Source organism: Botrytis deweyae, assembly GCF_014898535.1.
Source record: "Botrytis deweyae strain B1 chromosome Unknown BDEW_014, whole genome shotgun sequence".
Taxonomy (NCBI): domain Eukaryota; kingdom Fungi; phylum Ascomycota; class Leotiomycetes; order Helotiales; family Sclerotiniaceae; genus Botrytis; species Botrytis deweyae.
Window position 1 is genome coordinate 448,663 of NW_024066221.1, and position 11,324 is coordinate 459,986.

The 11,324-nt window shown below is 41.7% G+C and overlaps 7 protein-coding genes across 7 annotated transcripts; 3 read left to right on the plus strand and 4 right to left on the minus strand.

Annotated features, from left to right (window-relative positions):
* Window positions 1-190: 190 nt before the first annotated feature.
* On the plus strand, window positions 191-1,803 carry EAE98_006569 (uncharacterized protein; the record flags this gene model as incomplete). Its single annotated transcript, XM_038954192.1, is given in 5 exon segments — window positions 191-222; window positions 283-490; window positions 501-1,024; window positions 1,072-1,345; window positions 1,399-1,803. The coding sequence occupies 5 exon segments, from the start codon at window positions 191-193 to the stop codon at window positions 1,732-1,734; spliced, it is 1,374 nt and encodes a 457-aa protein (XP_038809437.1). The 3' UTR covers window positions 1,735-1,803.
* Window positions 1,804-4,290: 2,487 nt separating this feature from the next.
* On the minus strand, window positions 4,291-5,408 carry EAE98_006570 (uncharacterized protein; the record flags this gene model as incomplete). Its single annotated transcript, XM_038954193.1, has 2 exons — window positions 4,291-4,763; window positions 4,814-5,408. The coding sequence occupies 2 exons, from the start codon at window positions 5,406-5,408 to the stop codon at window positions 4,291-4,293; spliced, it is 1,068 nt and encodes a 355-aa protein (XP_038809438.1).
* A 54-nt stretch (window positions 5,409-5,462) lies between these two features.
* EAE98_006571 (uncharacterized protein) lies at window positions 5,463-7,123 on the minus strand. The gene is made up of 2 exons (XM_038954194.1): window positions 6,912-7,123; window positions 5,463-6,859 (listed from the first exon to the last, which is right to left on the minus strand). Exons 1-2 carry the CDS (start codon window positions 7,031-7,033, stop codon window positions 5,755-5,757), a joined length of 1,227 nt encoding a protein of 408 aa, XP_038809439.1. The 5' UTR covers window positions 7,034-7,123; the 3' UTR covers window positions 5,463-5,754.
* A 208-nt stretch (window positions 7,124-7,331) lies between these two features.
* On the plus strand, window positions 7,332-7,890 carry EAE98_006572 (uncharacterized protein; the record flags this gene model as incomplete). Its single annotated transcript, XM_038954195.1, has 2 exons — window positions 7,332-7,561; window positions 7,614-7,890. 2 exons carry the CDS (start codon window positions 7,332-7,334, stop codon window positions 7,888-7,890), a joined length of 507 nt encoding a protein of 168 aa, XP_038809440.1.
* Window positions 7,891-8,122: 232 nt separating this feature from the next.
* Window positions 8,123-9,041, minus strand: EAE98_006573 (uncharacterized protein; the record flags this gene model as incomplete). Its single annotated transcript, XM_038954196.1, has 3 exons — window positions 8,123-8,747; window positions 8,798-8,813; window positions 8,867-9,041. 3 exons carry the CDS (start codon window positions 9,039-9,041, stop codon window positions 8,123-8,125), a joined length of 816 nt encoding a protein of 271 aa, XP_038809441.1.
* A 548-nt stretch (window positions 9,042-9,589) lies between these two features.
* On the plus strand, window positions 9,590-9,944 carry EAE98_006574 (uncharacterized protein; the record flags this gene model as incomplete). Its single annotated transcript, XM_038954197.1, has 2 exons — window positions 9,590-9,619; window positions 9,717-9,944. 2 exons carry the CDS (start codon window positions 9,590-9,592, stop codon window positions 9,942-9,944), a joined length of 258 nt encoding a protein of 85 aa, XP_038809442.1.
* A 366-nt stretch (window positions 9,945-10,310) lies between these two features.
* Window positions 10,311-11,302, minus strand: EAE98_006575 (uncharacterized protein; the record flags this gene model as incomplete). The annotated part of the gene is made up of 3 exons (XM_038954198.1): window positions 10,311-10,918; window positions 10,983-11,045; window positions 11,101-11,302. The coding sequence occupies 3 exons, from the start codon at window positions 11,300-11,302 to the stop codon at window positions 10,311-10,313; spliced, it is 873 nt and encodes a 290-aa protein (XP_038809443.1).
* Window positions 11,303-11,324: the final 22 nt, after the last annotated feature.

Genomic DNA, 11,324 nt, shown 5'->3' on the forward strand with positions numbered 1-11,324 from the left:
ATTGCCGTACTGGATTCCATGTGGGTCAATGAAGTCCCAGCAAGAACCATTTTGTGTGCGCTGACATTCCAATCTCCCAGTTTTAGGTGAGTATCCTTCGATATTACGTTCAAACAAAAATTCAATTCAGCTCGATATTTGCCTTTTAGAAGACGGGCTGACTTCCAAAGGACATGCGGTGGGTTTCTATATGAATGCGAATGATATCTTGGAACGTGGGAGGTATGTGCTCCGATAATCCGCAGAACTTCCTATAAGCCGAAACAAACGCTGAGAGCTCAGAGTATATTTTGGAGATACTAAAGCTCTATATTCAATCACACTCGCAGGTGAAACTCTTTGTGTGATCACTGGAGTGAGCGATATACAAGAGCTTTACCGAAATAGCTCGACGATAACATGGGATAATTTGATCAAAGATATGTACTCCTTTGTGGGTCTATCTCCTAGAAGCATCTCCCAGGTGTGGGGTGAAACTCATGAACAGCTGGTTACCCCAGACTCCAAAAAACCACACCAGATCAGCACACGAGATGACTTCTGAATATCATCGTCAGCAATTACTCACGGCGGTCAATTCTGAGAACCTCGTCCAGCAAATAATCCCAGGTCTTGAGAAAAGCCTTTCCTGGAACATATTGAGGAAACATCCCGCTTGCATCCGCACATCCGGAGACTCTATCACGCTTTCTCTGTGGAATTGGTGTAACGAAGTCATAATCAAGAGCTCAGCCACTGCATATTATGGACCCAAAATCTTCGAGATAAATCCGAATCTCTTACAAGCAATGATGTCATGGGAAGCTACAAACTGGAAATTTATGTACAAGTTAACTGACTTCATGGCACGAGATATAATTAATGCCAGAAGCGAATTTATTGACACGCTGTGCAAGTACTTTGAGACGCCGAAGAAAGACCGTTCCGATGCACTGTATTTTGTAACGGCCATGGAAGAAGAAATGCGGGCAGCTGGCTTGAGTGACCGCGAAACTGCAGGCATACATATGCTACATTTATGGGCGTAAGTGTTATATCCAAGGCTATTCGAAACAGCTAACAAAGTTATAGAATTACCGCCAATGTATACAAGGCTGCATTCTGGGCAATAGCTCACATTGTCCATAGACCAGAATTGCTTGCTCAAATCCGCGCAGAGATAGCTCCAGCTATAGGAACAAATGGAGAATCAGTAGATCTCAAGTATCTCACAGAAGACTGTCCGCGGCTCGAGGCTTTCTTCAACGAAGTCCTGAGGATCAACTCGGCAGGAGCACTTGCACGCGAAGTCATCACACCCACATTGTTTAGTGGGAAAATACTTGCGAAAGGCACAAAACTTATGGTAAGGAAGCGGTCTTTTTCTTTCACTTCCACCCAACTAATGTTGCGACCTAGATTCCATACCGCCAACTTCATCTTGATGGACAAGCATGGGGACCAAGCGCTCGTGACTTTGACCCAGAAAGATTTCTCAAGGACAAAAGCCTTACACGCAGTCAAAACTTCCGACCCTTTGGAGGCGGTCATACACTCTGTCCAGGCCGCTTTATTGCTAAGAAATCAGTTTACACCATCGTGGCTCTTATTTTTTCTCGATACGATGTTACTTTGGATACTGACGCCGCCAATCAAAAGTTTCCACGCATAGATGACGCTACTGCAGGAATTGGAACAATGGCACCGATGCCTGGAGAAGACGTTAAGCTGCTTATTAAGCCGGCGAGTAATTGAGGAAGAAAAATTCTATTGGGACTGATGATGTGGCTTTGAATAGCAGGATAGTGATTCGAATGAAATGTGTGCTTTTTTAGCTAGGGATTTAAAGTGCATAGTACAAACTATATACCTACGTTATTTAGCTTAACTTCTGTCAATTTGGACTTTTGGTACCTTGAATAGTGCTTTCAACGGCTAAGACTGCTGCTCATTCGATTCAAGATTCTAATGGTAATGTTCTGAATATACTATCAATTTAGTATTTCTTGCGCATGTCCGCGTGGATTCTTACAAACTGGTAGATCGACTTAAATGATAGATCTAAGACTATTCCCGAAGAACCCCTCTTTGTATGCTCACGGGAAGCCTACTCCGAAAACAACAGATTAAGGCAGGATAACATCTCAAAAACTAGCGGATGAATACTGTTTAAAGCTGTGATTGCATTAGTTCCCTCTATGTTATTCATAATCAAACTAAGAAGAATTCACATATGCAATGCTACTCAGAGAAATTATGTTACTCATGTACAAGGGATACAAGCGGCTGAGATTGAGAACCTTTACGAATTCTCTATAAATCAAACAATACCTACTTGTTGATAAGCGAACGGGATTTACTTTGGCTACAAAATTTGAAGAAAAAACTAGCTTCATTTTCATTTCATTCCTCAATATATCACTATTGTATTAAAAGTTGATTTACGATTTCAATTAATTCGTGAGATTGAAGCAGGTTTTCAATTCCGGTCACTTCTTTCGCTTACGTAGAGCGGGTCTTTTGAAAGTCCGCTGGATACAATACGCGATCTGACCAAACATTCTGCGATTCCTCAGAACTTGGAAATGATATTGAGAAAGCATTACAATAAAAAGGCCAAGAGCTATGCAATGTTTGAAGTCAATACTCAAAATTTGACTCTGATTCCAAAGTGAAAATTTACGAAGTTGACTTTGATCTGTATTTTGAAGTAGTCAGATCTGAGTTGATTTTGTAAAGAAACTCGCTAAATTTCAAGTCCGGTCTTCAAGGGCGACTCACCCGAGTGGTATTACATTAGATATAACGGCTATAAGTAAATTACCTACATAACTAGATTGTTCTCACTAGCTCGAGCATACGAGACCGATGACTGGCAATAAGCTCTGTGTGAGGAAATGACCCTACGCCTGAGCGGGACTTGATCGACTAAACAGTAGAATTCTTCTTACACACAACTAAACTTAAGAGCCCATATAGTCATCGCGTCTCATTTCAAACATTGATAAGTATTGCGAAGCACAGCATTGATTCAGAGAAGATATCTCTCCGTTATTGTACCCAGTCTTGGATACTGAAGACTATTGCACTGAATTTGGGTATTTCCTGTTGTCAAATGAAAGTTGAGTGCTCGTCTTTGATTACTGCGTGATTTTGGTCACTTGATAGGCCACTTCTTTTGATACGGATACTGATAGTTTATAATTTCAGTAATCTAGTTCCATGTAGTGTAAGATATAGAGTGCTAATTGAGTAATGTTGAGAATCGTCAAAAAGAACAAAAGTGATTAGTACAAGCTTGCTCGCAGCGGCCTGCGCTGTAGACACTGGGTGTAAGTGACGCATGATCTAAACTTAGAAATTACGAAACAGTTTTTTTGTCACAAAAAAACATTGATTAGGTATTTTAACGATGCCGGGTTTATCCCACCATCAATTCGTCTCACAACCGAAGACGCTGTTAATGGGTTGAGATAAAACTACACGAAAGGCAAAGATCCCTAGCCAGAAAAGATTGATCCGGGTACCTTCGTAGCAGATATACCAGATAAAGTGAAGAAATTAAAGAACACTGATACAAAAGACGCTGGATCTGGATCTTATAAGAGCACGGGCTCCGGTTCCGAATTTGTTAGAAGTCGTCCAAAGACATAAAGGTTTCAAGGCAATACTATAAGATATTTGACATTGTACGAATATTTTGGAATATCAGAAGGATGAGAGATAAAGAGATCGATGGTCAAAGCAGTGTTTAAGTCTTGATTGTAAAGTGGATGTGTTTGTAAAATTGTTTTTGTGTTGTAAGATTACAGTTGCTGAAGAGTTTGTTGGGAGGTTAGAAGTTAAAACGAGAGAACAGTTTAGATCTAAATCTTTACTTTTAAATTACATTAGTAGTGAAAGTGATATAGGTAGACAACATTCAAGAGTATCGAGATGTAACGATAAAATCCTGTCCCTTCCAATTGTTTACTTTGAAATTGACCAATAACTCATATATACGAAATTTCACCAAAGCAACACCTCAGATATAACTTCTCATTAATCTATTCGAGGTTTCACTATCGTCTTGCTCTTCAGCGTTGGTTTTTAGAACGAAGCTTCAAGTCTCAAGTTCGCTTCCAACAGTTCAATGACACTCGCACTGAATACAATCACTTCAGCTGCAAGAAAAATAGGACTCAAATCAACGATAGCTGAAAGCAGAATCGCGAAAGGATAAAGCGAGTAAAAATGCTTTTTCGATTCAGAAGTCAATGGACTATTAACTGAATGGATGTACTTCCATCAAACTATGGGGTTGTTGAAACGCTACTCGCTAACCTTCACAACCACCTTTCCAAAATGACCCCCGTTATACAAATACTTCAACCCCTCTTTGGCCTCCTCAAACCCAAACACCTTATCAACCACTGGTCTAATCTTCTTTTCCTCATACCACTCCAACATTTCCTCAAATCTCTCTCTTGGTCCGTTCAAAATTCCCTTCAACGTAACGTTTCTTCTCAGCGCAAGAACATTGGTATTTGTGCGATCTGCATTGTCGTCCTCCTTCCCGGAGAGATATCCGATAGCATTAATTAGTCCACCAAAAGCAATTGCATCGAATGATTGACGAAGCGTCAAGGCACCACCTGTTTCGAAAATGTTGGAAACGCCCTCGTTATGAGTGATCTTCATTACTTCTTCGGACCAAATGGGTGTGGTACGGTAATTGATTGTGTGATCTGCGCCAAGGGTTTTGGCTTGATCGAGTTTGGCATCGGAAGAAGAAGTTATGATTACTAGATAATTTTTAGTTGCTTGAACTTTTGAGATGAGACGTTAGAATTACCTTCCATGCCACTGGCTTTGGCAATTTGCAATCCGCTGATTGCTACTCCTCCAGTTCCTTGAATCAATACTGTTTCTCCCTTTCCGCCCGGTTGTCCAAGGGGTCTCATGCCATTGATTGCCATCCAAGCTGTGACTCCAGCAATTGGCAATGTACAAGCTTCTTCATCGGTCAGATATTCTGGTTTTTTGACCAAACCCTCCGCATCAAATACACGGTACTCTTGCAAACAACCTTCGGTAGGCAATCCTAAACCACTAGCCATATCCTTTGCAGTCACTTGACCACGAACATGTGTCTGATTAAAGGTTGCAAGTACTCTATCACCAGACTTCCATTTTGAGGATTTGGATGATACAATTGTTCCAGAAATATCGGAACAGGGGACCAGAGACGAGGACTCGTTGCCAGTAGTTTTGTGGTGGTTGTAAAGTCCCATTATCACTTCAGTATCTCGATAATTGAGAGCCACAGTGTGAATTTTAACAAGTACTTGACCATCTCCAGGTGTTGGGACTGTAGATGATCCTAGAGTAAGATCTTGAAGACCGGACTGTTGGGTAGTCCATTGCTTGTTGATGGTTGGGAGTGACATGATTAATTCGAGATCGAGGGAATAAGGAAAGAGAGGAAAGAGAAATACGAATTATGGAAAAAGGAATATGATATAATGAAGGAGAAAAAACAAAGATGGAAAATTTCAAATCCATCTTGAATTACAAAGATATTGCTCTTTGACCCACCAAAGATTCTTGCGATTAAATCATCGTTGTGGGGAAGCCCGAATTCCCGATGAATCTGGATTCTACACATTCGCCCCACACGTAAACGCCTCGGTGCATGAAGAACAATTTTAGATTCTCGCCCCGTCAAATTAAGCAGATATGACAGATCTTGATGGCAAAAGTGTTATTGTAATCATTCCCAAGTAAGAATTGCCTCTACCTTGTCGTCTTATCGTCATCGTCATCGTCATCATCATCACTATCTTCTCCAGCACCCATCATTTCTAGCTCACCGTTCAACATCCTCTGCCAATTATCCGCAAATTCTCTCATACCACCCTCTCCACTTGCACCGGCTTCTACCACTTCTTGTGGCATCTTATGTGCACTGTATTGTGGACTTGAAAAGCTATACGCTTCTGGGTCATCTTTCTTTATTAATCTGAACTCGGGCATCCATCCGAGTTCCTCAACATCATCACTTCCCTCATCTTCATCACTACTTTGAGTAGGCAATGGCGGAACTGATGCTGAATCTGCCACACCAAGTAATGGCGAAGGTACAGAAAGGGTGAGTAGTTCTAGCCACGAGAACAGGAGTGGATCCGTCCGAGGAGCCCATGGATTTATATCCACTAGCCGTACTTTATCAAAAGGATCCGGTAGGTAAATATCAAATGAGAAGTTACGATCTGGAAAGGTATCTTTGAGAGTGTTATCAAAGTATTCTTGAATGACTTCTCTTAGAGTTGGAATAAGAGGAAATAAGAAGTCAAAATAGTTCAGATCTCTTTGGCATATGCCAATGATTCTACGATCTCGTACGAAGCATCGAAATTCGCATGATGGATTAACTTTAAACCATTTCCGTAAGACTAAAACATATTGTGTATTTTCCTTCGTAATGGACGGATCCTCTGCACAACCGTCGAAAGCGTGTTCTAGATCGTGGGTAATGAAGTCGGAAGATTTGAGGAGAAGGTAAATGTCGTTTGGTGTATTGCATTCCATGCTATTCTGTTTTAAACTAATCCATGTAGCATCCTTCGGAGCAGACCAGTTGAGTTTGGGAACCACTGATCCCCCAAGTTCTGCGATTGTCTCTTGTATTTGCTTGTGAATCTCCGAGAATTTTTCCGAGGGGTCAGGACCCGTATCTGTATCTTCATCCCAGCCATCACTGGTTGAATTGTTGTTGTATGTTTCTGGTGGAGGAAATGTAGCAATCTCAGATGGAAGAACTATACCATCTTCCCGTAGATATGAAAGGAACTCTGAAGTGAGAGGGATGATTCGAGATTTGAGAGTTGAGGATCGATATCTTGATATTTGTTAGCAGTCTTCGGAGGAACATATGGGAGCAGAAATCATACTTTGCATGCCAATTGTCATATGAGCAGTTCAAGATGTGGGATTTAGTGATAGGTTCGAATGGAAGTCTAGTGAGGGGTTCAGCCTCAGTGATTCCAGCTTCTGAACCTATGGGAGCCGGCATTTTTCATATAAGAATTTGACTTTTGTGAAAGGGTTTGGATTGATATGGAGACCTAGAAGAAATGATTATATCTGAAGAACGTATATGTGGTGAGTCAGAGTGATCCCTTCACATCAATGTTCCATCTTATCGAGGGGCAATCAATATTTTTGGGGGATTCTGCCACGCTAGCTGTAGACCGCCTGCAGCAGCAAGGATTTGTCAATTGTTCTCCACTCCACCCACCACCAGCTTTCTCACCAGCCAGCAATCATCTGGGAAAGAACAACTACTATCACAACTTGAGCATTTTGCAATCATGTCTTCCAACGTCGGTCTTACAACACCTAGAGGAAGTGGAACTTCAGGTTATGTCCAAAGAAATCTTGCGCATATTAAACCCCGCGATCAAGGCAAGCCATATCCTACGGATATCGACAGTCTTAGACACAGACAACGACAACCAGATAAAGGAATCCTTGAGCATGATAGAAAACGAGAAGTCGAGGTCAAGGTGTTTGAGCTGCGCGATAAATTAGAGGAAGAGGGGTACGTTTTTGGACACATTCATTAATCGCCCAGGAGCTAATGATGTATACAGAGTCGACGAAGAAGAAATTGAAATACAGGAAGAGGCATTGCGTAAGAAGCTATTGAAGGAGATGGAAAGAGGTAATGGACCAAGCAGGAAAGGTTTAAAGATGCATCAAGTCCATGAATTGGCAGAAGCAAAGATCAAGCAAGATAATAAGTTCAGGAGTGCCTTGGGTATTTCTAAGGACTACAAGGAGGGTGGCCACTGGCAGAAGCAGGAAGAGAGACAAAAAGCTGCAATGGAAAAGAATGGTGAAGGATCTGCAGCTCCATCCGATAGATGAGTGCAAAAAGACGACATACTAAAAAGGCATCGACTACATACCTAGGTATTGAACGATTATTCGGGGCGTTGCGCAATCAGAAAGCTGGCCTTCCGGATGGACTTATTGTTGGGATATAAATGGTTTTAATTATTTGCATTGGGCTGGAGCCCTACATCAATTGGTATGAATGTTCAAGGTTAGACATATACCCTCATAATTCCTTTCTCTATACATTCTAAGCTTCAAATATTTACAGCTTATGTTTCTTCTCACCACTTGCGATCTTTCTAAACTCCTCTTGTGGTATGCCAGCCGCAAATCTTTCCAGCCCACCGAACACCTCCGCTACACCTTGTGCGTCAAGCAAATCCCTCTCTGGTTTTCTGATCAATGCCTTGATCTTAATCAAACTATCGCCGATCAAATGCGTTCCCAACCGATTATCTATCTCTTCGAATACCAACTCTTTGAACTTCTCGGTCTCTCCCTTTTGAACATCAAAAATCTTGTTCACGAACCCAACTTGCAGCAATTCCTCGGCAGTGATTCTCTTACTCATAATAAGGGCCTCATTTGCTTTGCTGATTCCTAAACGTTGGACGAAAGCTCTCGAAGCTCCTCCTTCTGCGACGAGCCCCAAACTAGAAAAGGGGGTCAAAAGGAAGGTCTGAGGCGTGCAGTATATGAAGTCTGAGAAAGCGATCAAAGCAGCTGAGAGCCCAACTGCAGGACCATTTAGGGCCGTTACAAGGATTTTTGGGTGTGTGTAGAAGGCGTTGGTTATGTTGAGGTTATTCGCGACGAAGCTAGTCAGCCAATGACGAGCTAGATCAGTTCCAACAGGTTTTTCTCTACTGATCGATACATCGGCTCCTCTATGGATTGATCAATATATGGCAACTACTAATTAGAGGAGAAGTCTTACGCTGAGAAGTATCGTCCTACGATTTTAAGTCAGCAAGGTCTCTCTCACAATTGATATTGCAGAACATACCCTTTCCTGTCAAAACCGTGACGAAAACTTCATCATGGGTAGCAATTTCCCTCATGAACTTCGCTATGAGATAATACCCATCTTGAGTCAAAGCATTAAGCTTCTTCTCATTATCAATAGTGATAACTGCGATTCTACCCTTGTACTCGAGAGTTACTGGTTCGTTTTGAGCCATTTTGAATGCTTCCGTGGTGATTTTCAGATTTTGGAATTGAAGAATGACACTTTACGACTGCAATCAACCAACAGTTATGATATCAAGAAAGTTACAAATAGATCTCGAATAGTCCAAACAATGGGGCACAGCAAGCTATCAAGCTCATTTGTGGGGTAGCCGATTGCCTCGGTTTCCAGAATGCGACCAGAGATTCGGAAAGCCTCACGCTAGAGGACTCAACTACAAAAAGGCAAAGTACGGGACAATATTTGACTGAGTATTGTAAAATAATTCGATAGAGATATTGATAGTTTCAATTGTCAAACATAAATAAGAAGATTTAATTATCAAAACTATAATGGCCATTTAGATGTTCTCGGCCGGCGCTCATTGACTATGGTTTGTAACCAAAGATTCACATGATATGATTGGTCGATTGTAAAGTCTCGATACTCGCATGATTTTTTGTGGAATTTATATCGAACTTCGATTGTATTGTAGGAACAAGGGAAGTCATCCACATAAATAAACTCATTATATCGCAATACAGACCACATACTACAATCATGGGAGGCCCCAATCTCGAAGTGTTCAAGGTAAGCATTACCATAGCCAATCCCAATTATTCACTTTGCCCGTCTCATTGCCACCTTGAAATGCCCCTCCATGAACTCTAATCTGACAATTCAATAGTTCGGCATGTATATCATGTTCCCAATCGCCATCATGTACTATTACGGTACAAATCTCGATCAACGATTTTCGGTTCCGGATTTCTGGCCAAGAGTTGATCAGACTAATCGTATACCGTTTGAGAGGGACGAGATCAAATCAGAGCTTGAGAGGTTAAGACAGAAGAGACTGTACTTGAGAGAGCAGAGGGTGCGGGGTGCCAATGGATCAAACGAAGAGCAGAAATAGGGAAGAAGATGGCTATGAAGAATGCAACAATAGAATGGTGGCATATGAAGGGAGTTGAAGGCAGAGAATTTCACGGAACGATATTGGTATAAAATGGGCTATAAGGCAGGCTGGCGTTCTATGAGTACAAATAAGCAATATGTTGCAGGGCTGGTAGAGGACTGGCAGAGGACATGCATATTTTGCTCGACTATTGCGGAGTTTCAAAGGATGGAGACGAATTATTCAATCTTTCTTGAAGCATGGCTGAGGGGAGAGGGATGCTTTCTGCTATAGTACAAATCCCTCCTATTGTACATCCTATTGTACATCTAGTCTACATTCTATGTTTATATGCGTTTAAACCAAATATAATACCCCTCTCAATCAATCCAATCCACTGATCAAATCTTCCCATTTTCCGTCATCAATATTTCCCTGTACCACATTCGCATATATTCCTTGGACATCTGAGTTGTCTCTCGTAGACTCAATGAAAGAAATGAGTCTATCCGTAGCCTCCCCAGCGTCGACTGGCACATTAGTATCTTCATTCGGATCCCATAGGATATCTGAACTTCCGATTTTAATGTCGAATTTCTTCTGTAGAGCGTCCCCAGCTACTGTTACCATATTTGGTTCCGTCCAAACGACAATATTTCCCTCATCGTCGACTTCCAAATCCTCTGCTCCTGCTTCGATTGCTTCGTCCATTACATCATCTACGCCTAGATTTTTCTCGTCTTTCTCGAATGTAACGCATCCTTTCTTCTGGAATAGATATGCAGTAGGTGTAACAGTTCCTCCATGAGTCTTTACCAGATGTCTTAGGTCCATCATAGTACGATTAACGCTGTCCGTTTCGGCTTCGATTATCATGGCAACTTGTGGCGGCATTATGCATTCTAGAGTTGCTTTCTGTAGCGCAGCTCCAGTTGTAGATTTTCCTTGTCCACGGGCTATGGCAGCTTCCATAGAAGCTTTTGGGAAACCAGCTATGGCATTGTAAGTATATGTATGTACATGTCGATGTCGAAGGGAGTGTACCCCATTATGTACCTTTCTTCGCAGCAGCTAAGACAGACGCCAGTCTTGGATTTATGTATGGATCGGCTCCATGTACTTGAATTGTAGGTTAGTATCATTAGCAGCATGAACGGCGAACCAGAAAACACACATTTTACAGCCAGCGCAATATCATGCGCAATGATAGAACGAGCTTTCGTTTTTTTTGCATCTACAGCACCCTTGTCATGCTTGATTTTCGACCATCGATTGTGACCTGAAGATACCGCTGACGTAGTGGAAAATTGTAGACATTTCGAGCAGATATAATCGGTTCGAAGGAAAGGTCTAAGACCTCTAGAAAATGCTGGCATGTTTGTCATACCGAGAATGGAA

Bases quoted from the DNA above. Each gene is read 5' to 3' on its own strand.
- EAE98_006571 (XM_038954194.1), bottom strand. From the start codon at position 7,033: ATGCCGGCTCCCATAGGTTCAGAAGCTGGAATCACTGAGGCTGAACCC. The intron at 6,860-6,911 runs GTATGATTTCTG...ACAAATATCAAG, and splicing joins TATGACAATTGGCATGCAAA to ATATCGATCCTCAACTCTCA.